Source organism: Falco cherrug, chromosome 5 (assembly GCF_023634085.1).
Source record: "Falco cherrug isolate bFalChe1 chromosome 5, bFalChe1.pri, whole genome shotgun sequence".
NCBI classification, from domain to species: Eukaryota; Metazoa; Chordata; class Aves; order Falconiformes; family Falconidae; genus Falco; species Falco cherrug.
The window spans coordinates 34,631,241-34,658,977 of record NC_073701.1 but is presented as its reverse complement, the minus strand read 5'-3'; the positions used below and the strand labels follow the sequence as shown (position 1 = coordinate 34,658,977).

General features: G+C 50.1%; 1 protein-coding gene across 2 annotated transcripts; it reads left to right on the top strand.

Annotated features, from left to right (window-relative positions):
- The first annotated feature begins 727 nt into the window (after positions 1-727).
- Positions 728-16,210, top strand: MFNG (MFNG O-fucosylpeptide 3-beta-N-acetylglucosaminyltransferase). Of its 2 annotated transcripts, none has more exons than XM_005446727.3 (8): positions 728-1,661; positions 6,864-6,912; positions 7,463-7,565; positions 7,659-7,812; positions 8,280-8,365; positions 9,724-9,889; positions 10,398-10,483; positions 11,342-16,210. In XM_005446727.3, the coding sequence occupies exons 1-8, from the start codon at positions 1,323-1,325 to the stop codon at positions 11,406-11,408; spliced, it is 1,050 nt and encodes a 349-aa protein (XP_005446784.1). In that variant the 5' UTR covers positions 728-1,322; the 3' UTR covers positions 11,409-16,210. The 2 variants fall into 2 exon arrangements, with proteins under 2 accessions (XP_005446784.1, XP_027671872.1); XM_027816071.2 differs by having other exon boundaries at positions 11,339-16,210.
- The last annotated feature ends 11,527 nt before the right edge of the window (positions 16,211-27,737 follow it).

Sequence of the window (27,737 nt, the reverse complement as noted above, 5' to 3'; positions counted from 1 at the left end):
GTGGGATATAAACTCAGCGGTGATGCTGAGCCATGGACATTGAAGGGGAGGTGGCAGGCCCTCCCTTGCACTCTCTGGTGCTGGTGTACCTGTTCTGGTATCGCTGGCTCTGCAGCCACCCAGGCAGCAGACTGTCCTTGGGCATCCCTGGTGGGGGTGTGAGATGGGGCAGGGGGGCACGTGGCTGCAGGCAAAGGGAAAGGGACCTTCAAAAGTAGAGAGGGTCTGGGTCATGGTTTGGGGAGATGGGTGTCAAAAGTGGGGGCCAGACCCTAGTCTGAGACTCTGGGACATATTGGGGGGGCAGCAGGGGACACACTGTCCTTTGAGGATGTAGGGTAAGGTTAAAAGGCAGGTTAAAGAGCAATTCAGAGCAGTGCCCACAGGAAAAGGCTGGGGCTAGGGGAATTCCTGGGGAAACATCGTTCTTCTCAAGAACAGTATAGGACCCTGCACCTTAACTTCACCAGAGCCCACATCCGTGCCACCTTCCCCTCCTCCTACAGCAGCGCAGGGCTGCAGAGGTCGGGCTGGCCTGTCGCCGAGGAGCTGGGAAAAGTCGAACAACAGCTTTGTCCTCCCAGATCAGCTGTGTGCCACCTCGGAGATGTCCCAGCCTGGCCACCCCGCCCACCCCCGTCGTTCCCGGGGCTCCCCCCTCCCCATTCTCCACCCTCCATCCTCTTCCTCCCCCGGGCTGGCGCCCCGCCCCGTGCCCGGAGGCGGGACCTGGGCTCCGGGGAGCAAGGGCAGCTGCTGTGGGGAGCTGCTGTGGGGAGCAGGTGGGGAGCCAGCCCCCCGCACGCATGGCACCCGGGCCCTGCCCTGCAGCCGCTGGCCTCCGCCCCGCGCGCCCTGCCTTGGATGCTTGGGCTGGTGTCTGCTGGGGAACTGATGCCTTCGGTCCAGACTCCCAGCTGATGGCTCTGATCTCCTTTGCTGCCCCTTCGACCCCCAGCCTGGGATCCTTGGCCTCTCTACTGGGAGCTGGGATGCTCGCTTTCCTCCTGGCAGAGTGTGCCAGCCACCTGCCAGTCACCTCTGAGTATTTTCCCATCACGTGTCTCTGCCTCACTGGGTCATTGAGCTGTCTTAGTCTGTGAAAACTCCCCTGCTTCACCAGTATCCTCCGGAGTGGCTCTCTTTGACTTTCTGGTCTTTACCCACCCTATTCCTTGGCCACATCGTATTCAGACCTTGCTCTTGGCTGGTCCTGCGCCTTTGGATGCTTCAAGAAGAGCGGACAGCTTCACATGGAGGTACAGGCAGAGGTTGTCCTTGTTCAATAGGATACTGGCTGCGTTGGGAGCAATTTGGGAGCCATGGGCCGTCGGGTCATCCATGGTCTCTCTGGAGCTGCAGTCTTCCTTGTCAGCGTGGCTCTCCTCTCCGTGCGGCACCGTGGGGCTCAGGAAACAGTTCAGTACCCGAGGCTCAGGGAGGGGATGTTGGAGAAGCCAGAGCAATGGAGCAAAGTGAGCCCAGAGGGAGGAGGTGGCAGCGGGCAGAAGGTCCCACAAGTCCATCCTCCAGAGGGATACAGGACTGAGGAAAGCCTGACACTTGGGGACATTTTCATAGCTGTGAAGACAACCAAGAGATTTCACCAGAGCAGGATGGAGCTGCTCCTGGACACATGGATATCCCGGGCCAGAGAGCAGGTGAGCATGTGGATTCAGGCTAGACAGGGGGTGTTTGGTAATGGGGCAAGGACAGAGTGTCGGTGGGGGGGGATAAAGGCCAAAGGAAGGGGAGGTTGGGTACTGCAGTCCTACCTTTGCCTCATTTTCCCTGATTCTTACTTCTGTTCATGTTGAAAGGGGGATGCTACCTGGGAAAAATGTTTCACCAGTAGCTGCTTCATAGGAAAAAAGGCTGGCAGAGAGCTTCTGTGGGCTCTTCCCATGAAGGCTAGGAGGACATGTGCTCTTAGCAGGCATCACTTGTCCTTAACCTAAGCCTGAATCTTTCACCTTGAGGTGGAAGGGATTTAATTTCCTTTTTTTAACCAGTGACACCATGGGCCACAGACTGCCTGGGCTACACCAGACTGAGAACACAGACCGTCCTGGGTCTGTATGAAATGGTGGTTTTCTACCTCCTAGCACCATGAGTTTGCTGGGTTTCGAGCCGAGTGGCTCCCCCTGGCCCTCCCTGAGGATGCCTGCAATGCACAGGGGCACCCTTCGCCCCGGACTGTGTGGTGCAGAGGGCAGGAGAGTGAGGCAGGAGGACCCGGAGGACCTCGTGGAGTGCAGGAGGGGTGTTTGCAGCCCTGTTCACTCACTAGCACATCAGCACAATCCATGCCTTGCTTTCTTGGGCAGATCCTCTCATGTGCGTGATCTTGAAGTGATGTGCTGATTTTTTTTTTAACTGGGGGTCTGATGTTTCCACCTTTGTAAAGCAGAGTTTGGAGAGTTTCCTTCCTGTTAGAAGAATTGATGTGGGGCACCGCGTCGGTGGTGCTGTGCAAACTGGCTTACTGGTGGGCAGAAGTACTCCCCAGAGCTCGGGTACTTCTCTCCCTCCTTCTCAGAGCTGCTTCTCAAGAAAGAAGTCCTGTGGCTGCCTTCAAAGGGTGTTTTTTTGCCTCTGCCTGTGTGTGACAGGTGCCTAGAAGACAAGTTCAGGCCTCATCAAGGAAGGGGGATGGGGGCGGAGGTATTGGGTAGGAGAGTGCTTGAAGCAAGGCAGGGTTTTCTGGGTAAGGGTGGTTTTCCATTGCATGGTGCTGCAACTGTCTGGTCTGCTACTGTCGTCACAGGAAGCCATGTCCTATTTTGAGCATGCTTCCCCTCCTGTCTGCGTGTCCCTCTCAGCATCTGCGATGTACTGCTTCCTCCTCCAGATGCACTTCTCCTCTCTGCTTGACCTCAGACCAGCAGGTCTTTGGAGAAACCAAGCCCAAACACATGGCTGCACTGGCACTGAGATACTGTGACTGGGGCTTTTGGACTGGGTTTTTAAGGAGCAGCTCACCTTTCGCTCCTCATGCGTTTGACAAGCAGGTGCCTGGCCAATCTGCTGATGACAGGAATTAGATACTAGCTCCCCAGATTCATTTGACCCTCTGTTTGGCAAACAAATGATGTCCAAACCTGGGAAGAGGTGTTGAATTTTCCATGCTGCTGCCAGGCTCTAGGAAGGCTTCACAGACTGAGCAGGGGAATAGGAAGGAAGGGTAGAGTGGGAACGCCAGTCATTTTTAAACAGTTTTTTCATTGTTATCAATTTTTGTTGCAAAATCAGTGTTTTCCTCCCACTTTCTCAATTTTCCATGTTTTGCTTCTGCTTTTTTTTAATAAATGGCCTTGAGGGCAGGGGTGTGGGGGCAGGGAGGGAGGTAAATAGAAGTACATGAATGTCAAAAGCTCTTTTTTTTTTTTTAATATACTGTTGCTGGCGTGGTTTTTTGGAGGTAGGGGAAAGGGTTCGTTTTGAAAAACTGACAATATAGAAACCTTGATTAGCAAAAAACCCTAGAGCTCTTAATCTGCAAAGGACATTTGATTGCTGTGGGGCCAGGGATAGGGCACCAGATCTCCTATTATTGAGTCTTTATGGAGAGACATAGGCTTAAAACCCAGTCCCAGAGAGATCCAGGTTTTCAGAAGCCCTGAAGGGCAGAGACTGCCTCCTCCTAGGGCTGACCCCCCCATCTTGCTGTCTCACTTGCCCTTACTCATGGCTGGAGACCAGTTCAGTGGGTCCTTCTTTGCAGATGTCCAGCAGGGAAATTTTAATAGCCAGCCGTGCTACTGATGCCAAGCCTGGTTTCCGAGCTGGTTACCTGCACGGTGTCCTCCCAGAGGAAGGAACCCAGACCTCACAGGTCAGGCTTAGGTGACTGTAACAGGAGGCAGGAACAGATGTGGTTTTTATGGCTAGGACAGACTGTACAGGAGCCAAATTAAAAGTCCTCTGTGTTGAACTCTTTTGGGGTAGACAATAAGAGAAAGAGACATTTTCCCTGAAACTGCGCTGTTCAAACAGAGGAGAAAATATGCAGCTGGTGGGAGACAAAAGGGGAAATGTGAGGTGGACACTCTTCACTAGACCACGCTCTACCTCTTGAGAACTGATCCACGACAAACTTTCCACTGGAGCTTGATGTGGAAGTCATTTCAGTGAAAGGCCTTCTCCTCAGCAAAGGTTTTGTCTAAACCTGATTTGATGATTGTTTAGGCCGGATAGGATCTTGGAGTGGCTTACATTTTTGGCCCTGCTAGTTTTGATGGAGGTAAGTGTGGGTTTCTGGTCTGAAATGGCATTTTGTTTGGTAATGTAAACTGATTCTAGCAACTCCTCCTTTTGGAAACTCAGACATCCAATCGATTGAACTGAAACCTTTGGATGACCCATCCTGAACTGGCTTTCATATTTTCAGTGCTGTGAACACACTGCAGATTTTGAATCTGTTCTCTGGGCAGGACACAACAATAATGCTACTGAGATGTTTGCATTTTGGAGGGGTTTTCTTCCTGGAGAAGGGATATCCTGAGAGCCTGGGAGATGAACATGGCCCTGGATTGCCAGATTCCACATTTTTATTCCCTTTTCCTAGTTTTTCCTTGCTAGGCTACTTTCCCAAATTGGGATGAGGAGGTCTCGAAGTCTAGTGCTTATCCATTACATGGGCTCTTATGTCCACGGAGAGCCGCCAAAGTCATTTAACACCAGTGGCCCATATCACTGCTTGCACTGCTGTCCAGCAGGCATCCTTTCCCACCCAGCCATCTTCTCCAGAACAGAGGGATGCTTTCTGTGCTGCATATCTCCTCAGGCCCCGATTGGCTGCCCTGCAGTAGCATTGGCATCCATCCTGGTCCAGTCTCTGTGCCGAGGCACCACAATGGGAGGTCCTGCATGACCTCATAGGTGTTCTGGTGGAGAATAGGAGGGTGGATTTGATGGGGATGTTGCTTCTGTCTACCCCATTTGCCTGCAGGGACAGAAGTGACACCAGATGTTCCTCTGCTTGCCTGTCCGTATCAGGGAGAGCAGGTCTGGCATGGCCCGAGAGACCTGAATCTCTTCCAGACTCCATTAGTATGGACAACAGCGGCTGGTGTCTCCTTGAGAAAGACCTGCAGAACTGGACCAAATGGTCTCCAGGCAGGTTTTTAGCTGGGGCATTTCTCTCTCTCTCCCATCCCAACACCATGTGTGGATCTGCTGAGGGACACATGGCAGTGGTCAAGTGTTCCAGGTTGCCCACTCACAGCCATGAGGGATGTAGAGACAAGGATGCAGGCAGCTGCCTGTGCTATTGTGATCTTCTTCAGGACAGAGCCAGGGCACATACTGCGGCATCTCTGGAGTACTGTAGCCAGGTATGCTATGGAAATCAGAGTTTGAGACAGCCAGAGAAATCAGATTTGCCTAGTCCGTGCACTCACAGTTCTCTTTTTCCAGCTATTTTGGACAGTCTGGAGTTCCCTGTGGTGGCAATGTTCCTTCAACCTTGCATTCCCACAGAAACATGTTGGATGTCTGCAAAAAAACTTTTCCCACCTTGCATCAAGAGAAAAGTGGGAACCTTGGAATATTCTCACAAGTAGAAAATCTGGCAAAAGATGCAAATTCCTATTCTAAGTCAATCAAATATGATGCTTATTAGACGCTTGATTTCTAGTCAGTTTTATGTCTGTAAGCTGTCATTTCCAGCAACAATGCTTCTGGGTTTTTTTTAAAATGTCAGAAAGTTTCAACGGTTTCAGATTTTTTTTTCTTTAAGATGAAATATTTGTTATAGTGGAAATTTCTGGCTCTGACACACTAGTGAGGGAAATCCTGTGCCACCGACAATCCCTGCCTTGCCTGAAGGTTGCGATATGGTCCCCTGACCCAGAGCAACTCCTTTATGTGAGACTTTGCTAATTGCTTCTTGTCCCGTGATCACCTCGAAAGTGGTTTTAACTAAGAGACTTTACTAGTGGGCTGGGGTAGGAATGTGCATGGCCCATTGCTGCAGCTCAGTTGTTGCAGGGTAATTTGCCAAGTCACTGTAGCATATACATATCATGAAACCATCCTGCTGTCTGTGCTGGAGCCAGGTGGTCTCTTAGGGTCCTTCATTGCTTTCTTTTCATGTGCAGAACATTTCTCTTTCCACATCCTCCTGATGGGGGCATATCTGCCAAACGCTGGGTGGGTGTGGGGAGATGTAGACTCTCATCTCCTTGTCAGAGCCTTTGGGAGCACTGATGGCTCCTGGAGCTGTTTTCTGCCTGCCTCGTCCCCTTTGTCCCTGCCCAGGTGCTGCATTTAACCAGCTTGTGGGCAGCTGGTGGAGAAACTGTTTACGGCTCGCGACTCCTTTTTGATTTCATGAAAGCTCATTTTCTGCCTGAGGAAAGCTTTTCTCCACCAGCCCTGATCCCTGCCTGGCCCTGAAGAGGGGGAGATGTGCCACATAATGGCAGTGAGAGGGATTAGAGAGGCCTGGGGGTAGAGGAGGAGGCAGCAATAAGCGGCAGGGGGCTGTGCACACTTAACACACAAACAGATGTTCTGCTTTTAACCCGAGCATCATTCAGCCACAGTGCTTCCATTTTTTTACCACCGACACCTAAGCCAGGGCTCCCTCACCCCCTCACTCAGTGTCACAGGCCCCTTCTCCCTGTTCCCAAGGTGAAGGGGGGTGTGTGTGTGAGTGAAGCCACACAAGCAGATGATTGTGCTATGCAGAGTGTGGCGATCCCTCTGCTCAACTGCTGCCTGGGAAGGGGAGCATGGCAGCAGAGGACAGAGTGGGGTGACCATGGTAAGCATGTCCAGCTGCGGAGGGGAAGGGGTGGGTGGACAGGAGCAGCACCAGCTCCAGCCTTGAGAGTAACTTCCTTTCCTCATTTCCCCAGACCTACGTCTTCACCGATGAAGAAGATGATGCCCTGAAAAGGAGAATGGGTAACAACCTAATGACTTGTCATATAATAACACCACCTTCCCCCCACCTTCAGCCTCTGAACTGCCACAGCCTTGGGAGGGGGCCTGGCACGAAGGCTGGCTCTCCTGCACCAGCGCTGCCCCTTGAAGTGCACCCCTCGCCACGTCCCGTGGGAGGACTGCAAGCTGCAACAGTGATGGTTTGGTTCAGTTGGCTTACTCAGGGCATGCAGTCAGCTGGAGGTAGGGTGCTGTCTGCCTTAAGGCATCCATGGGCAGAAGCAACCCATGAGAGAGCCCTTCAGCCCCCACACCCTGGCTAGCAGTGGGCAGGGTGGAAGTGTGTTTGGCAGGTGTCCTAGTCTTGGTCAAGATGCTTGGCTTTTTCCAGGTTTCATCTCCTGCTAGGGAGAAGGATGGAGACCACATCACCGTGGGCTTGGATGCCTGTTCAGGGTGGGGCTGTGAGGAGGTTGGCTGTGAACAAACCCCTTCCCTCCTGGCCAGGGATCCTCCCTGTGACCATGTGAAGTGGGCCAGCCCTGAGCCACAGCTTTCTGTCTCACTGCAGGCAACCACGCGATCTTCACCAACTGCTCTGCTGAGCACAGCCACCTGGCCCTCTCCTGCAAGATGGCTGCTGAGTTCAATGCATTCATGGCCAGCGACCAGAGGTGAGACAGGGCTGCCATGAGGGGGACCCCTGAAATCAAGATGTACCCTCCTTAGTGCAAGCCTCTTGTGTCTTCACTCCTGTCTCCCTGCAGCTGGTTTTGCCACATGGATGATGACAACTACCTGAACTCTCAGGCCCTTCTGAAGCTCTTGTCCTCCTACTCTGCAATGTGGGACATTTACCTGGGGAAACCCAGCCTGAACCGACCCATCCGGGCCTCCGAAACTCTGCCAAACAACCAGACGGTACAGCCCGTGGTGGGGGTGTGGGGGCCAATGAGTTGCTTTTAGTGGTCTGGTTCATTGGCCGTAGATGTACCCCAAGGAGAGACAGGTCCCAAGAGCAACAGACAACAGCTGAAAACTTGCCAGTCTTGTCTGAACATGGCTGTAGGTGTTGACTCAACCCTATCTACCTAGGGGAAGAGTCCCATGTGGCTGCTGAGCCTTTGGGTACCTGTCTGCCAGGAGATAAGCCTGCTTTGGGCAGCCTACCTGCTGCTGCCAGCAGGAACTTGGCCGCTCAAAATATGAGGTCAAAATCTGTGATGTGCTGCTGTTAAGTCCTTCTTCTGAGCAGCAGTCCGGGGTCTGGGGCGACAATAAGGCTGTGTTTGTCCTGGCATCAAATCTAGGTTTCCAGCATTCCCATCTCAGGGAGTATGGGATTGTTTGAGCCTCTGCCATTGATTTTCTCTGCGCTTTCTCTCCAGAAATCTGTGCACTTCTGGTTTGCCACGGGAGGGGCTGGGTTCTGCATCAGCCGCAAGCTGGCAAGCAAGATGGTGCCGTGGGCCAGGTGAGCTCTGCTGGTGGGTATGGGAGCCTTAGGGGATGAAGAACATGGCTGCACGTTAATTCCTGGCAATGTCAAATCTGGATTTATGGTGTTTGCAAGGATGTTTGCAAGGGTGCAGAGTGCCACATGCTAGACATCTGCAAGCATGTGGAACTGGAGGAAGGATGTAGTGTGTGGGTCTGCCACCTGATTAGAAAGAGGCAAGAGCAGGCATGTCAGCAAACATGACCATAGGATAACATACTCCCCTCTCCCCAACTCCTTTCAGCTCTTGGGTATTCCCCCACACCCTTTCCCTTTCAGCTTCCCTTGCCTCTTCACCCAAGTGCTTTCCTTGCCTGCCTCTCTTCTCTCCCCTTGATATGTCTCTTCCCAACCTCCTGTACCTCCCTTCTGAGCTAATATCCCATTCCCCCACCCCAAACCCTCTTCAGCTTCTTACAGTGGCCACTGTCATTTCCTCAGCTTGGTGCATGGAGAACAGAAGTAGGTCCCGACATCTTGTTTTAGCCCAGCCTACAAGAAGATGATGTTTCCTGTGACACCCAAGGTTATATCACAGGCTATATGCACATACACTAATAGGCAGTGGCTGTGCCAGTCTTACCCAGGTCTGTGTGTATCCAGAAAGAGGTATTCCGTCCACATCAGGTGGCTGGTGTAGCTGAAACCCATAATAAATATTTTGTTGTGGACCCAGACAGGAGGATGATCTGTGATCTAGGGTAAAATGAAAGTGGCATGGATAGATAATGCCTAACTTGGCATAATCTTCCACGACTGTGTTAAAATGCTTAGAACACAGTTGAACTAGCTGAGGCATGTTATAGTAGACAGTGCTTCATGCTGTGTGACTGCTTCCAGTTACAGGAGCCTTAAAATTTGGTTTACCCTGTCATCAAAGGGTGGCCAAGCATGCTGTGTTACACTACAGTGAAGCCATGCATGGCTTATTCAAGCTGCACGAGACTGACCTGTTTCTTCTTCCTCCTGGTCCTGGCCATGTGGGCCCGCTGTTTCTCTTGTGCTGGCTTGTCTGACCCCTCAGGGGCTCAGTGCAGCTCACCAAGCAGATGAAAAAGTGACTTGGCAAAGTGTGCAAGCTCTCTGCATCAGCTCGCTGCAAAGCTGGGTATGTCTCAGGGATGGCACCTGACAAACAGTGGAACAGGATGGCTGGGAGTGGTCGAAGACCAAACACACTCCCAAATCTTTGCAAGTGGAACCCAGGGATTTCTTGCCTAGTTCCAAGATTTACTTTGGTTTTCAGTTAAGTCCTTCATTTATCTCCCACCCAAGTGGATACCTGTATCCTTCCCTACTCTTTTCCTAACCCATGCAGTGCTACTGTCTTCCAGTGGCAGGAACTTCCTGAGCACTTCAGAGCTCATCCGCCTGCCAGACGACTGTACCGTGGGTTACATCGTTGAGTGCAAAGTTGGTGGGCAGCTGCTTCCCAGTGCACTCTTCCACTCCCACCTGGAGAACCTGCAGCTTATCCCCCCCTCTCAGCTCATGCACCAGGTGAGATGGGGAAATGGAGCAAGAGGGAAGTGTGTGAGAAGTGGAGGGGAGCTTACAGGCACATTGCTCCGTTGGTGACACTGATGTGGTTTGAATCAATCATCTGCTCTTTTGGGGAGGTGTTCCTGACAAATGCTTCTTTGAAATAAGGAGCAGATGTTGTCTGCAGCACAGATGCCAGTCGCGGTGCCCCTGGAGTCAATGGTGGGGAGCACATGTATGGGAAGTAATGGGAGGATTGACAGCATCCCTGGGGGAACATGGCACAAGGACAAGCAGAAATAATGATTGATTGAGGAAGGGGCTTTGACATGGCACCGTGTCTGCTTTGTGAGGGGGGATTAGCATGGTGGATGATCATGGGAAGGAAGACAGGAGAGACATGGAAGGCAGAGGCCAAGCCAGCAGAGAAGGAATCAGAATGGGAGCTCCTCTTACCCAAAGCAAACTCCTTGCTCCTGAGCTCACCTCATCCTCCCTGCTCCTTTCTCACTACCCCTCTTTGCAGGTCACCCTCAGCTACGGCGTCTTTGAGAACAAGCTCAATGTTATTGAACTCAATGGCCCCTTCTCACCCCAAGAGGATCCCTCAAGGTATGTGGCATGAATGCTCCAGGTGTTGCTGCAGTGTGAGCCCTCAGACAACTGGCTGGGAGGGGGAGGCAGCCAAATGGAGTGCAGGAGGTCTAGAGTGAGGGACAGAAACCTTGCAGTCACATGGCTTATTGGGTGAGGGGCATGCCAGTATTAAGCTGTTTGTGAATGCTTACAAACTTTGCAAACCTTTTTGGATGGGTGGGAAGAAAAGGAGTATCAAAACATTTTATTTGAAAAATTCCTGAGCCAAAAGTATTGCCTTTTATTTCACATTTTGAGACTGAACAAGCTAACCTTTTGCTTCTGGGACAGGAACAGAAATGTTCTTTTCAACTCAGGAAAGGAAATTCTGCTTGCTTTTTCATTTTTTGTTTTGCTGAGAAAAACTAAAGGGAAAAAAGAAAAAGGTTCACTTCAGGCTGACTGCAAACAAAGGTGGTCTTTCATTTACCTTCTCTGCTTTGAGTGAACAAACCTAAAGTTGTTATTTGCAGAACATGGCTAGGAAGCTCCTGGCTGGAGATAGCAGGGGTGAGAAGCATCTAGGCAATGAAAAGAGCATCAACAGAACAATGTAGCAGGGGCTGGTGCAGTGCCTGTCTCTCTGCCTGTGATCAGGGTGAGCCATGGGCCTGTGCTACATGGGCCAGAACTGGATCAAGGTGCTGGAGGGAGGCTTGGCTGCTTAATTTTGCTGAGAAAAGACGTCTTGAGATGAACAACCAGTCCTGGAGCTCTGTAGTGCAGGGCGGGTGCCTGATGTGGGATGGGACACAAGAGAGAGGTCTTCCATTCTCCAGATGTGTGCTGGTGTGAAAACACCCACCTGACCTTCCTTCACTCTCTCCCCAGCAGGTTTCGATCACTCCACTGCCATCTCTATCCCGACACCTCCTGGTGCCTGCAAGCTGTTGGCTGGTGATGACTGAGCCTCAGCTACAGTGGGTCCTGGTGACATCCATTCACCTGGTGCATTCAGGGAGTGGGACACAGAAGAAGCTTGGTGCTCCCAGTTTCCCCTTTTCTGTCATAGTCTTGGGGCTGTGTGATGGCTTTTTGGGTCTTCGCTGAATACTGGTGACACAGGACAAGAGACAAGATCTATTCCAAAGATGGATAACATGAGCTGGACACATGGATGAATTTCCCATCTGTGCTGGGATTCATGCAAGGGATGAGAGAAAGTATACTTTCCTTGAGCAGATCAATGACTGGGTAGCGACTGTTGGGCATTTGGGTAGAGATGGGGACCTGCTGCTGCTCCTTGCTGTGGGTTCATCTTGCTGGACGAGAAGAGCCCTGGGTATGGGCAACCAGTGCCCAGCTGACGACAGCTGATGGTGTGTCTTGGCTCCAGCTGCTCTGAGCAAGCCCTCTTCCTCTATATCTGCCTGTGCTTTCCCCACCACCCACTTCTTCCCAGCCACAGGCCATTGGCTGAGTCTCTGCTTAGTCAAGGTCTATAGAAATGGGAAATGTGACCATTTCTGTGCTGAACAAGTGCTGGAAACGCATAGTCCTTGCTTGGCAAAGGGGAGATGGGCAGGAAGTACAAAGAATCAGGGATTCCTACCTCTGATGAGACAAAAGAGAAAGGGGGTGGGGTGGGGGAGCCAGAAGGAGATTGACCGAGATGAGGATGGTTCCTGCACTGAACACTGGAGACTTGATGTCATATGGCCCTGCATTATTCCTCTCTTTTTACCTTCTTGATATGGGGTCAGGATAATCTCTTGCTCTAATTACTAACCTGTCGCCTGAGATTAGACTCCAACTCCTTTCTGTGAGAGAGGAGACATAAAGGATTAGAGTTGGCTGAAAGGGAGGAGAAAGGAAGAGATGGAGAAGGAGTGCTCAGGAGTGGATTAGAGGTTACAGCTTTATAATCTTCTCTGTGCCCCAACCAAAAAAATTAAGTCATGAAGGAAAGGAAGCAGCAAGCCAGAGCTTTTTATCTCCCTATTTCTTTCCTCCAGATGCTAAGAGCAGCTTTCTGCCTTCCTGCTGTCCCTGCTGAGCATAACGGGGGGAAGGAGCAGGCCCAAGTAGGTTACAAGTTTTCTGGCATGTTTGTGGAGAGTCCCTTTCTCAATACAGAGCCTGACATAAAAGCTGGACAATTCTGCTTGCTGGGGAATTAACTTTGGCACTGTTTTCTCCTTGTACACATGGTTAAATGGCTGGGGGAGAGTGTTGCAGGGAAAGCTGGAAGGCACAGAGGCTGTTTTAAATGGCAGGTGGTGCCACAAACAGGTATTTTTAAAGTGTGTTTCAAAACACACTGCTGGCACCTGTGAAACATTCCTGTAATCTCCAGATGAAAGGACAAATGCCCTTTCTCTGAAGAGCTGCTCAGCTTTGATGCTGCTGATGTGACTAAGCCGGCTGCTGCTGCGCTGGAAGAGCCAAGAGCAACTATCACTGTGCCTCTACCATTTGAAAACTGGCCACTCTATCGCCTCCTCCCACCCCACCAAGCACCAGCATCTCCTACACAGCACACATGAGGTTTAAAGGAAAGGCATCAGAAATACCTTCCACATCTGCAAAGGGGGATCCAGAAATGATTGAGCACTTTAATTTCTGGAGAAACAGAAAACAGGAGCCTGTAGAGCTGTTTTCCAATCTGGTCATTCTTCCTGGCATTTAACCAGCTTGTGAAGCAGCAAGCCCTGCTTTGTTCTTTTGCACAACGTGCCTTTGAACTGGAAATTCATCCTGAGCAGAGATAGGGGCTTGCTGATGCCAATGGACATTCCTTGAATCATGCAAAACATTTGGCTTGCACAGCTATGTGAACCTAGGAATCATGTGGCTTAAAACAGAAACAACCAGCTATTGGAAGACAGGTGCAGCACACAGGGCAAATGATTTGGTCTGAACTCTGCCAGAAGATGAAAAATGCGTCCACAACAAGAAATAAGAGTCTTCAAGAAAAATCTACACTACCCGGGCATCTTTTAGTTTTTCCCATTCAAACTTTCAGCTGTTGTTAATCAAGACTTTGAGCTAAAAAGCCTGTGGTAGCTGTGGATGTCCTGCTGACAGTCAAAACAAAATTAAATTCATGTGCCCGGAGAAGGAGAGGAAACTGGCAAAGCAGCTTCACTTTCCTGGGGAAAAGCAAAACAGAGAAACTGGAAGCCCACTTTGGATCCTGGCCTCACTCAGCTGGTCTGAAACGACCTGGTGCCTTTTGCATGGCTGCAGATCAGATGTTAAACAGGTTGAGTCCTTGAGTGGCTGCATGGGGACTGGTTTAAGACTGAGCTTCATTGCTGGAGCAGTTAAGTGCCACTTCTGTGGAAAATGTCTTGTCTCATAAGGAAACTGAGAACAGATGAGATGTCTGGGGCAGAGCATCTCTCGGGCTGTAGAGAAATGAATGACAGGAAAGTCCTGTTGTGCCTGTGACGACAATGCACTGGAAAGAAAATAGTCGACAAAAGAAACCAGGTTTTCTCTAAGAACAGAGAGACAGCTTAAGGGGACATTCACCACATGAAATCTGATCAACGTTAAAACCTAAGTTAAAATTAGTTTCAGGAATGGTTCCTGCCCCTGGGGCTTGCTATCAGATGTTGTGGGTTTACAGCCTCATTTTCCTAGTTTATTAAAATGTTTAGCTGCTTGGGAAAATGAGAAATGATTTCACATGAAACTTTTCAGGGGTCTTTTTCTATTCTCCTTCATGAATTTCTGATATAACAGTTAAAGTTTTTGGAGAGGTTCCACTGGTCTATTAATTTTTTTTCTTTCTTTTTCTTTTATTTATCTCTTTCTCTCCCTTTCTCTATCTCATGCTCCCTGTTCTCATTGCAGGAAAAAAACTCCTCTCCCAAGAATGAAAAGGGATGGAGACATGGTCTTTATATTTTACTGGGAAAAATGGGGTCAAAGTCAAAGATGTTAGCATGACCCTGCTGTTGTACAACATTAAGTGTAGTTCAAGGTTTCAAGTACAGAGACCTCTGCCTGCCCAGCACCATAGCAACCAACACTATTAATGATGTTTAAGCTGTATACTGAAGATTCAGGAAAAGGAGAAGGAGGGGGGAAAAAAGCAGTTACAGTGTTTGACATGTAAGTATTAAGTGAGGCTTTCATGTTAACAATGCCCTTTCTTCACTTTCCCCTTAGCTGTAAAGAATTTTTATAAGGAAACCCCTATCTGTCATTGCAAAAGAATGCTAATGACTATCGTTTCCTTTAGGGGTAAAAGAGAAGTTCGTGGAAATGGGTGGGAAACTGCAGTTGTCACTGAAGTCTTGAAGGGGCAAGAGGAGAATAGCAACCACTAGACAATTCTTCTGTCTCTGGTGCCAACTCCTCTTAACAGCTCTGCTGCCAAAGAAAAACACATTTCTCAGTCATTGTGGGATTTACCGAACTCATACCCAGATCGCAGCCTTCAGCTCTCTCCCCAGGCCTCTTGCTAAAGATGCAGCCTTCAAAAGACAAGCAGTTCATTAGACAGAAGCCAAAAGGTGAGAAATAGGGACAGGAAGAAAGGAGATTGGAAGGAAAGAAACCACCAAGCAGGGCCTTGGAGGAGGCCGTGGGAGCTGTGCATTGGAAGGGCTGTCTGGGAGCTGCCCAGCAATAGCAGGAAAGAGGGTGTTGCCTGGACCGTTGGCTCTAGATGTTTTTGTGATGACGGCAATTGTGTAGTCCATCAGTGCCACAGAGGATGCCAGCCTGTGAGTCAAGAGTTCACCTTGGAAGAGGTGAGATCAAGTTGCTTGGCCCTGAACACCCTTTTTTTTTTCTTTCTTTTTTTTTTTTTTAAATGACACTCCAGAGAAGTTGATGTCTTTTCATCTGACAATCATACTCAATTCCTTACAGAAGATTTGGCCTCTTAATTTCAATACTTCCTCTGCCCTTGCTTAAATGCAGGCTCTTCTTCAAGCAATCCACAGGTGGGATCAGCAGCTCTTTTCTTTCATTTATTTAATTTCTTTTGTCTTCCATCCCTGAAAAACCCTACAAGACACCTGGCTTGCTCTTTTGCACCACAGGCCACCAGGGTTCTACACACCTGAGCACACTCCTGCGTAGATGTGGGTGACTGCTCTATTCAGTAACTGCATGGGCACAGAGAGACATGGACCATACTTACGTTCTTCCTCGAGGCACCTGCTAGCAGCTGGTGCCAGAGATGGGATCTCATACTAGCTGGGACTTTCTTCTGTTCCAAATACTGCTTGACTTATGGCTCCACTGAAGAAATTGTGATTGTTACCATAGACATAAGCAAGGCCAGGAAGAAGAACAGCATCACAAATGTACGAATAACTGTGTCTGTTCTCACTAGCTGATGCAGGAATTTTTCTTCTAGGCTTTCTGCCCAATTACCTGGGAGGTAAAAGGAGTGCGGGGCTGAGCTGTTGTTGCTCAGCTGGCATTGCCTCTTTAAGGCTGTTCCTTGACAGCCTGAGATTTTTGTCACTTCCTGACTGATCCAGCTTAGACTCCAAGAAAGCTGGGAATTCATCTCTCTCCTTGTTTGACCTATATGTGATTAATGACAGACCCCAAGAATGGGCTCCTTGTCTATCTCCCATGTTTAAATTGCCTTCCAGGATTTTGCAAGGCTAAGGAGCCTCTTCAGATGTTACACCTGATTGTGCCTCTGTCAAGCCTCCCTTGGTTTTTCTGGGAGCTGCATCTGATTCATAGCAAACTTTGAGAACAAATTAAACTGAGTGCTTTGTACACGGATTTGCTGGCCCTGACCCTTCTGCCACTGCTTGAGAAGACAGTATTGATTTTAGCAACATAGGAAAAAGAAGTGCAACTGAATAGGCGAATTGGAAGGGTAGAGATGCTGCTGTTCTGAAGCCCTGCTATCCCCACCCCACCCGAAGAAGTGAGGCACAGAGAGAATCTGCAGCTGGTGCCTTTGGCCACGGTGTATTAAGGTGGAGGACTTGCCATGAAACATCCAGTGTTGGCACTGGCAGAGAATCCAGCAAGCCCGGTTCTGAGCCAAGGCCAGTTTGTGCTTGGTGCTGGACAGAGAGAATTAACGGAGCGCTTACAAGCAGAGACAGGGTGGAGGAGGAGGGGAGAGCTTGCAGGATTGATAAGACAGTATTGTCACATCTAAGCAGGGGGAACAAGATGGCTTTTGGGACAGGGAGGGGCAGACTTCAGGACCAAGGTCCCTCTCCACCCTGAAATTCCATGAAGCAACAGATCTGAAAGATGGCTTATATAAGCAGATGGGAAGGGAGAGGTGAGGGATTAAGGAAGTCATCTGGATAAGAGAAAGGACCAGAACAAAATCCACAACCTCTCAATGGCTGTGTTGGCAACTGATGAATGCTAGGCTGAGGACCAGTACCTTGGAGATTACCTTGGGATTCAACAAAAAGAAAGGAAAACTGGAAAGAAAAAGGCAAGGACGGTCTTCCCCTACACACACACCCAATGGTGGCCTGTGGCTTCTCACTCATGGCTAACCCAGTAGCCTAGGAGAAGATGTGGGTCTTGGAAAGAGAATCAGCCTCTACTCTGCTGTGTATCTTCTGCCTGGGGTGACCACATGTAACAGCTTTCATGAATGCTCAGAGAAGCAGCAGACTGGGGCAATGAGCAGGATGGATGCTCTGAAAAGACTCTGCCCTTCCTCACTGCCCCACCTTTCCCACATTACCATCACCTTTGTCTGGAGTGAGGCTGACTGCAGAAGCTGGCCCAGCTCTCTCTGCATGTGATGGTGTTCCTTCTAGTGTGCAGGGGAGAATGCTCCTCTCTGGGCTCTCTGACAGACCTGTTTCCCAAAGGCATGGTGTAGGGTGCAGACAGACAAGGTCTCTGTGCAGCTGGTGTGGAGAACAGGGCCATTCCGTATCCCTCTTCCTTTCCCCCCACATTCAGCTAGTGTTGGACAGTGTCTGTTTTGAGCAAAAGTCGCAGATTCAACATCTGAGCTGATTTTCCAAAGGGACATAAAAAACAAACAGCCTGCCATCTGCTCTATTGTTCTGAAATAGCAGCTTGAAGGAGGGGGGGAGAGGGAAGGAGGAGAATGAGGGGAATGAGAAATGGAGGTAGGGGGAGAGGGTGGGAAGGAGGGTGAGCAGAAGGGAGGAAAAGGCAGAAAGGGGAGGCAGGGAGATTGGGGGTGGGGACGAGGGTGAAGATGGAGTCTGAGGGGAGAGAGATAGAGAAGAATGTAAAGAAAAAGGGCAGCTGTGTGAAAGTAGGGATGTGGTGAGGGGAGAGGACCAGAGACAGGTATGGGGGAAAATAGGGCTTGCTTGGGATCACCCTGGCTGGATCCCCATCAGTGCTGTGAGCCACAGAGGCAGGCACTTCCAGCACCCCTGTCCTTGCTGAGCCAGAGCGTGACTGCAAAGGAAACAAACCGGACTTAGTGGCCTAGATAATCACTCCCCTTCCACCCACACAGCCCTGCCTGCTTGCCTGCCATACACCCCCACCTCTGCGTTGGCTTTTATTGAATGCCGCAGGGCAGGGATTGAACTCCAGGTTTGGCAGCAGAGTAAATAACAGCAACGTTGGCCTCTCTGGCCCGGGAGGGAGGAGGGCTGGTTTTAATCAAAGGTAAATAACAGTCGGTATTCTGTGACCCTTAATCCAATTTCCTAGAACTGGAGAATAATGTTCCAACTTAGACACGTGGCTCTGGCCCACGGGAGAGGGATGGCTACTCAGCCAGCCAGCTGCTGGGCACAGCCCAACCAAGGAGAGCAGGAATGTGGGAGATGCCACAAGGCAGGCTGGCCTGGGTCTGTGCTCTTCTGTTCTGACTTTTCCCGGTGCATTTCCCTTGCTTCAATCATCCCAAAAGATGGGGCTGGCTTGCTGGTAAGCAGCACATCCCCATGAAATGTGGGCCCAGTTGATTAAAGGCTCCCTGACTTGCTATGTTGAGAGGAGAGTTGGAATCCAGCTGATGCCCCACACCTGTAGCCCTGAGGGGCATTTGGCCTTCCATGGTGACCTGGAGAATGGTGATTATGAAGTCATGCTTGCTGTTACATGGTCGTGGCAGTAATCAATATGGGTTCCTGCTACATGTTAAGTGTGAGCAAGGTTTCAGTGTTGGAAAGAAATGTTTATGTTGTTATTATTCTGGTAACACAAAGGTCTGTGTGACCGGAGAGTTTGCTGTCTGACTTGGTCACATATTAGAGTCACAGAGTTAAGGAGGTGGTGTTATTGAGCTATCAGGAGGTTACTTAGTCCTGCAGCAGGGCCAGCCACCTTACACCCCTTCTGTCAGATCTGTTTCCAACTGACTCTTAAAACATGTTGTTCTGGTCCAGACTATTGGTGTCAGATTGGAACACCATGTCACTGGTAACAAAGCACTGGTACCAGATTGATCTCAGAAGGATAAGTTTGTCCTGCAGCTCTGTGCCAACACTGATTTGTAGATGCCCAGGGGGCAACTCTGTCAGGCTCTTGGGCACTGCTTTTTCCTCTGTGGGGAAGCTGATTTGTAATTCTCTGGGGAAAAAAATGGCCTGTTGAGTCCAGGATGTGTTTGGAAAGAGGCAGAGACATATATCAGAGCTGAGGGCAGAGGAGGCCAGCCCTTTCATCTTGCAAAATGCCCTGGCATTCCACGGTAGGGGCTTCAGCTGCTGTGGAGACAGAGCACCTGTCCACCCTGTAGGTGGACCATGGTTTTAAGACCACTTTTCAGAGTAAGCCTTTTGCAAACCTCAAGGCCATGAAGGGAGACTTTCACCAAAAGCTCCCTGGTGGTGGACGTGGCCCAACACACACAGCACTTGTGTGACTGCAAATTCCTGGTCATACAATCTGGAGAAATCAGGTGCAGGTGGGATAGCCAAGCCCATCCTCCCATCTCAATCTCTGCTCCTCCAGTGTGGCTGCTGAGAGCCTGGGATCCAGCAGCAATGAGGACAGAGAGCAGCCAGACACATCCAGAGCAACACAGGCTAGGAGCACCGAGAGCCTAGCTCGAGAAGCAAGGTCTGTCCTTTGCAGAAAGACTAAGAGGATAGCTGATCCCTACAATGACCAGACAGGTCAGAAATGCAGCTCCACAGATGCCTTATGTTCATTCAGCTCCCCAGCCATGGGCACACACTTCACTGCCAGCCACCCATTCCTGCCCTTAGAGAGTGCAGCCCTGCTGCTAAAATTATTGGCAGGAGAGAGGATGGGGAAAAATGTATTTTACCTGTAGCTGTAAAAAAACCCGTGTGTTTTGTTTTCCCTGGCTCAGCTCACTCCGGGATGCACAGTGCATTAACTATTTGAAGCCCCTGGATGGCCCCTGCCCGCTGTGCCGGGGTGGGGGGAGCGGGCGGAGAGGGGCCGTGGGGCTGGGGTGGGCATGCCGGCGGGTCAGCACCCTGGAGAGGGACGGGCCCGCCGCGCCCCTGCCCCTGCCCCTGCCCCTGCCCCTGCCCCGCCTCGTCTCCCCTTCCCTTCCCTTCCCTTCCCTTCCCTTCCCTTCCCTTCCCTTCCCTTCCCTTCCCTTCCCTTCCCTTCCCTTCCCTTCCCTTCCCTTCCCTTCCCTTCCCTTCCCTTCCCTTCCCTTCCCTTCCCTTCCCTTCCCTTCCCTTCCCTTCCCTTCCCTTCCCTTCCCTTCCCTTCCCTTCCCTTCCCTTCCCTTCCCTTCCCCATGGTCCGGGCTGGAGGGCAGCCTCCTGCTGTGGCACGACCCCGCTTTGGCTTGCAACCTGCACCAGCCCCTTCTTGCTCATGCTTAAGAACAAATACACAGTGCTGTGGATCTGTACACAGCTGCTCCGAAGCTGTGGCTTAGATCTGGGTTATTTTTTGCAGATAAATCCTCTTTTCTATCAGATTTGACATCAGGCAATCCCTCCAGATCCCTCCCTTTCTCCCTGTCTGGCTTCCCCCTTCTCTTCCCTGCCCTGTGTTCTCTTTCCTTGCATCTGTGCTCTTCCCTCCATATGCGTCCCTCCCCTTTTTCTTTCCCTATAGCCAGCTTTCTGTGATTATCATTTCATCTGCTCACTTTCTGCTGCTCTGCATCTCCACATCACTCTTCGTGTCCCCACTGCCCTCAAATGTATGTATTTTACTGCTTTCCTCTTTGTATCCCTTTTTTCTCACTCCCTCTCCTGGTTGTTTCTCTGTGGTCATTTCCATAGTGCTGTAAGATTATCAGAGTCCTCTCTGCCCTGGAGTTCTGCATGTTGAGATCAGGTGCAAAATACCTAGTATGTGCTTGGTTTTGGGACCTGCTACAGCTGGTGGACCTTGACATCCTCTGCAGGGAACTGTTTCACACACTGCCCCTTGCCTTCCAGCTGATCTGGGGAGGAACCTCCAGGGTGCTGGAGGCAGAAAGCAATCACAGAGAAGGAATTAAAGATACAGGGAGCCTGGGAGACAGCTGGAATCACTGACTGATGGATGGGTGGATTGGGTAGGGCTCTGATAAAAAACATTTCCTATATCTCTGGAGAACTCTGGTCTTTGTTTCCCTCATGATCTGTGCCTATACAGAACAATGAGCCTAAGAATGGGGCAGAAGGCTATACAGACCTGGAGGAAAAGCATCAGCTTGCAGAGAGTGGTAGTCAAGGCTCATTCCAGGAATCCAGCGTGAATTTCTGTCTCTCCACTCTTCTCCTCAGAGTCCAGTCTGGGTATCACAGGAATCATCCCTGGCTTTCCTTGGGGAGCTTTGCAGACCTTGGGATGGTGTCCCTGAAGCAGGTCTCCAACACTGCTGCAGGACATCAATAATGTGCATTGACTTACTTGGTAGGAGCCAGTACCTAGTGGGCAAGGAAACAGGATGAGAGCTTCAGTGCTATCTGGAATTGATTCAGTTTGGGATAATGGGTTCTCAACTTCAATTGCAGAAAATAATTTTCATTTACAAGAGACCATGGAATGCCCAGCCTGACACCACTTTGGTTGGGATTTAGCCAGGGGACCATGGAGAATGGCATCTATGACAACACCTTAGGCATCTGGATTTGAGCAGTGAGGAGAAAGGAAGGAGATCTTGGCTGCCTTTCACTTTTTTGGTGCTTTTTAAAATGGAAGCCCTTGTGGCAGTGACAGGCCCATCCACATGTAAATGGACTGCAGCAGCTGGAGATTGAGTAGATGGGTCTGGAAAAATAGCAGTTGTATACCACCTTGCTTGCTCAACAAGCCACAGCATGGCATCCAGAAGAGCTCACAGTCTGTTTGGAAGAGGCAGTGGATTTTCTGTCAAGCTGAAGTTGTCCTCTGTAAAGTGACATTTACATTTTTACCAGACAAAGTTTTTCTGGCCTGTGATTCTTCCAGCACTTTGGATTAATAGAAGCAGAGGCTGGCTCCACATTGTCTGTGGCTCGACATTTAGATGACTGTCAGAGGCAGGGAGAGGGCAGTGGTTTCAGCAGTGCTTAATAAAAAGGTGAGGGAAAGGAAAGTTGTTACTCCACCTTGGATGCTATCAGCTTACTTTCTAAGTTACTCTAGGCCAGGGAAGGCCAGAGAAGAATAATAATGACTTGTAGCTCCCTCCCTGGCAGAGAACTGCCATGCTTGGCATTTCAAGGCCACAGCCAGTCCCAGTGAGGGTGGCTACACTATGTGTTAGTCCCATGCTGAAGTCTTGTGATGGGCTTTATATGTAAGCAATTTCAAGTCTTCTGCCAGCGCAGGACACAGCACTGTCCCACTTGCTGAGGCTGCAGGACACCTTAGTTTGCTCCTTTAAAATAAACCTCCTTCTCCTGTGGTTGGTTTTTGGTTTGTTTTTGGGTTTTGTTTTTTTTTTTTTTCCCTGTCACTGTTTTGTAACATTTACAAAAGGCAGTTCTTGATGGAAGTGCTCACAGGGCTCAGCTGCCTACCCATGACATGTGGGAGGAAGTTTCTCCTCAGGGACTATCCTCCAGGGCTCATCTGGGACTTCTCTCTGCCCCATCAGGTCCCCTGGTACTGGCATGTCCAGAACTTCACTGCATCTCTCCCTCACAGCCCCCAAATATCTCAACACATCATCCCAGTCTGAAATCCAAGCCATCTCCCTGGATAATCCAGTTTCCATTACCTCTTTCTGACTAACAGTTGCCCTGAACAGTAACCAGACCGAGTATTCAGCATTCCTGCAGCTCTTGAGCTTGGAAGGAGCTTGCTTGAAGAGAGTACTGCTAATTAGTTCACATCTTATCTGTCAGGTCAGCGTTATCCCCACTTGAATGACTTAGATACCAAAGCACAAAGTGACCAGCTCTACAGAGGGATCTGAACTCCTTGGATTGTGATCTCGCTGTCTACTTCTCTCCTCTGCTGATAGCAATAGGTCACCTCTGTAGTTCCGGAGCCCAGAATAGTGTGTCAAATTATATGCTGGTGTAAATCAGCATAGATCCACAGGGACTGCAGACCCCGACTGTGTGTGCACAGTCTTGGGAGATTTCTTAGCACAACCTGGGAATCCAGTGGTAGGTCTGAACCCGGGTGTCCTGGGTCCAGACAGAATGATCCCATGGTTTTGCCATGGCAGACTGGGACAGCCAAAACACAGGGAGGTATCTAGGGGAGCTCTGGAGGAAAATTTAAGGTGAAGAATGGAGGCATGAACTTCCCAGTGTGATGGAGGCTCTCAGCCACATACAGCTGGTGAATGGCCAGGATGTTTTGCTCTAGCTCTGTGGAGACTCATTCAAAGTGGCCAGACCACCGTCTTCCATCACAGGATCAACCATCTGAGTGGCACCAAGCCCAAGCAGAGTGTGCTCCTCCTCAGCCCATTTTACCACACTTCTGATTTTCTTGCCTTTTGGAGCAAAGCATCAGGGGATGGACTTTTCCTCCCACAGAATTGGGAACATATCCAAAAAGCCCGTGGGAGCCCCCCCACATCTCTTTAGTAACACTTGGTAAGCTTGAGAGCAATGCCTGCACTTTCACAGCCGCCCACCCACCCACGCAGAGCTGAATGCTGACTTACAATCGTTCCCATCCCGGCTTCTCCATCGCACTGGCTGCCCTGGGACTGTGACCCAGCGCTGACGGGACTCCATGGTGCTTGTGTTGCGGCTGGAGTGGTGTCCACCATGGCAGGGGTGTCAGGGCTTGGCTGGGGCAAGCCAAGACCCAACTTTCCAGGGGTACCGGGGCTGTGTAAGGCTTGGAATGTCCAAACAGTCCAGAAACGGGGCCAGCAGAGGGCACTCCGATACCACCGCTCACCCACCAGGCTGAGCCCTCAGATGGGGAACGGGGCCACCCCCAAAGCTCTACAGCCCTTCTCAGCCTTGCCCTGGCTGTAGGAGGCAACGAGGATCAAGGACAGCAGCCTGCAGCCCTGCTTTCTTCACTGCGGGAAGGGGAAGATGGGTGAGGGGGCTGCAAGGGAGGAATGTCCCAGGAATCTCCCTGCTACCTGTGTCGGCCTCCATCAGTTCACAGCAGTCCCACCACTCAGACACGGATGGTGGATACAGTGCACAGAGCCCAGGGTTTTCCCCTCTCAGGCGATGGGTGCAGCATGGCTCCAGCACAGGGCAGCTGAGGGAAGGAACTACCCTTCACTCCCTGGAAGGACTGTGGAACCTCAGCCTCAACAGCAGGACCCATCAGTTCCCTTCCCCAGCTGCCCATCCTGGTGGTGTCCCTGTCACTTGGATAGACCAGCTCTGGGCATTTCCCAGCCATCCCCACCTTGCAGACAGCATGCATGAGTGTCACCAGGACACTTGCAGGTGAGAGATGATTAAGACTGCTCCCTCCGAAGACAGAGGACTGCAGTCACTTCAGCACTGGTTCTTATGGCATGGGATGGCCATGGCAATGGAGAGGGGCCTGGTGAAGGCCTGATGGGTTGAGGCATCTCTGTGAGAGGCATCTGGCAGCAGACTCTTCTGGAGAAGAGTTTTGCGCTGGCCACAGTGCAGCAAAACCTTTCAGGAGACTTGCTGGCAAACCTTGCAGGGAGCCAAGGATTGCTGCCGTGAGCCCTCTCCTGTCTCCTTAACACCCAGAAGCTCTTTGTGAACAGCTTAAGGAGTGCCGCACGCCATGCAGGAGGGACTGCTAGTGCTGTGCTCACAGCAGAAGTGAGCAGCACGATGCCTCACAGGTATCACTGGGCTGCAGCCACAAAATCAGAGGGACCTGAACTGGCCAGCCTGTTTCTGCCTGATCTCTGGACACCTTCTCCATCATAGTGTGACAGCTCCATGGGAAACCAGGATTCCCTGGAGCTCTTGGGGAGGGGGGGGGTCCTCCCTAGCTCCTCTGCAGAGGCAGCAGGAGCAGAGCACCTTCCTACGTGCTCTGAGAGCCTGAGCGCCTTGAGGTTTTGCTGCAATAAATCTGGAGCAGCTATAAATCTGGAGCAGCTGGCTTAAGTTCCTCCAGGGTTCAGAATAAAACACATCCAGCGTGATGTGTTTTGTTTGCCCACTCACTGTGTTTCTAATTGGAATGTTTGTAGCTTGGGAAATTGCTTCTTAGACTACAGTACCCACAGTCCTTCGCTGGCAGCTTAGCATAGCCTGTGGGTGCAAAGCAAAACCCAGACCTCTGAACTGGGTCTTTCCTTACCTGACCCAGGCAGGCAGCTGGAGGTCTTCAGTAAAGCCTGGCGTAGCAGCAGGTGCATGTACTCAGTTCATTGGGAAAAGACTGGTGAGATCAGTAAGTGAGGAATGCAGCTGTGATTCCTTACCTTCTCCCAGAGGCCATTTCCAGACTGTCGTCCTAGCAAGCAGGGTCTCCTGAGTCTATTTCTCCTCCACTTCTGCAAAGCCTCATCCAGAACTTCTTCTAAATGAACCCTGAAGTCCAGTTTGGGAGACATCACAAGGCAGAAACAACAAGCATAATGAACCATATTTAAAATGATATTTTTTCTGCCTTTGGAGTTTGGTTAATTTATAATCTATAAAAGTCTCTGCATAATTGTATCTTGATTAAAATGGTATAATTAGGCGCTCTGGATCTCTCTCCCCTTTCCCTAAGATTATTTCTGTCTAATTGCTTTAATCTGTGTTTTCATGCACCCACTAGAAAATCAAAGCATGCTCCCATGAGGACACGGGTGAGAGTGAATAAAGCTGACGACTCATTAAGTGCAGCAGAGAGAGGAAACTGCATCTAAATCACCACTGCATTAATGAGGTAAAATAAAAAATCAAAATGAATAAATAACAAAGAGATAGAGGATTAAAATAAAAAAAACCACCCCACAATAAAACAACCTGACATAGATTTTAATGTTAATTAAGAACATATTGAATAGCAAATTGTGTGTCATTAAAGTCAACTTCCTTCATTGTTGATGGAGAGCAAAAGGTTTGGGAATTTAAATTCTCAAAACCTAGAGGTGTTTTGTGAAGGGGACAATTTGTGCAGAATACAGCCCTGCTAGGGACAGAGTAAAGTTCACTGGGTAGAGATTGAAGGGCCTGGGTGGGAAGGGTGTCAGTCCAATCCAGCAGTTTAAGAGCAGCACCACAGTTAGCCTGGCCTTGAGTGAGAACTGAATCAGATTCTAGGAGGACCCAACACCTGGATTCATGCAAAAGGTACTGACTGGCTGTTTGTATTGCTAGGAAGGCTTAACAAGGCTTTGGAGAATTGACCAGGTCCATCCTGTGCCCTAAGACCAGAACAGCTTCATCTCTCCCTTCCAGGTGACTTTCTGTCATCTTATCAATGATGTTCAGGGTACAGACTCTGCCAGCTACCCCAGTAACCTACAAACAGGTTGCTTATTTCCCTCCAAATGAGAAATCAGGAGAACAAGATATTTTAAAAAAGCTCCTGGCTATGTGTATGGTTTGTTAACATCTGCTCTAGTCTCCTGAGGGGAAGACCAAGGTAGCACTGTCCTCTGGTCTCTCATTGCAGGGGACACTAACTGTGCTGTTTGCTATTTGCCTAGATCAAGTGCAAAATCCCACACATTGCAATGCAGAGGGGCTGATTTTTACCCCAGATGTGATTGAAAAACTTTGTCACCGAGCTGTGCACAGCACTGTTTGTTTTCAGCAATGCTAAGCAGCCCAGGCAGGGCAGTGTACTGGCGCAGCCACTCTGCTCTGGGGTCTGGAACTCTGCACTGCGTTGCACAGGCATGGTCCATGGCAGGGCTGGTGGTCTCACACCCCCGAACATGTGTGAGCACCATGATTTCATCTCCAGTCATCAGCGATGACATGATTTGCCCTTAACACATCCATTCCCTCTTCATCAGTATGGGATATCATGAAAATGTGCATTCACATGCAGTTCTGTAAAGGTGCTCAGCCAGTTGCCTTGGCCAAAAATTGGTCAATCTCTGTCCCTTTGTGACATTCATACTCATTACTATACTCCAGTTCACGTTTTTTCTTGCCATGGTACACATGTTTTAGGAAGCAAAGGCAAAAGGCATGTGAACATGGCAAGGAATGCCAGGAAGACCATTGCCTGACCAGTGAATAAGAGCTGTTGTCTCAGCAGAAGGCTCATCCCAGCTGCATCCCCTGGACCCTGGCTGCAGGGCAGGGTCTGAAGCTTCACCCTGACTGTGGGAACACTGCCCCTGCTCCATCAAGTGGGCACTTGAGTGCAGGGTTAGGGCACATGTTTAAATGCTCTGCTGGGTCACTGCCTGACAACAGCTCTTGGTCCCCCAGGGTTTCCCTGTCAGCATCCCATGAGGACCAAGCATGGAATAGGACTAAATTGTCAGATCAGCATGGCAGCTGACAGGGTAATACTGAAAAGGAAAGGAGAATTAGCTGCTTGCAGTCCTTGTGTTTAAGAAGAGCCTAATCTAATTAAGTGGAGACCACTATCAAATTACCAGCTCTCTTTTAATGTAGCCATTTTAAGTGCTTTGGTGTATTTATAGTAGGTGAGTTAGGGAGGGCTTTTCTCTCTTGAGGTTATGCTTGTGTGTAAGGGAGAGATGTATAACGTTAAGACTCCTGCTTTGGATTAGTTCCCATCCCCAGCCTGAAAAACATTTTGCACAAGATTTAAGACACCAAAATCTGGTCCCAGCTACCCTCTTCCTATGCCTGTGAAAGGAACATCTGTCTGGGTTGTTTCTGAATCTTGCCCCAAGTCAGCACACAGAAGTTTTGTTCTGGGATTAAGCTTTCCTTAAAGCAAATATATCTTGTACTACTATCTCAGGTCAGTCGATAGCCTTGAAAGGGCAGGAGGAGGGGCTGGCTTGCCATGGTCAGAAATCAGCAGCTGTTTTCTGCTGAACTTTGATGGGAGTGGGATGGATCCGTCACTCTCAGTGGTCAGAGAAAGA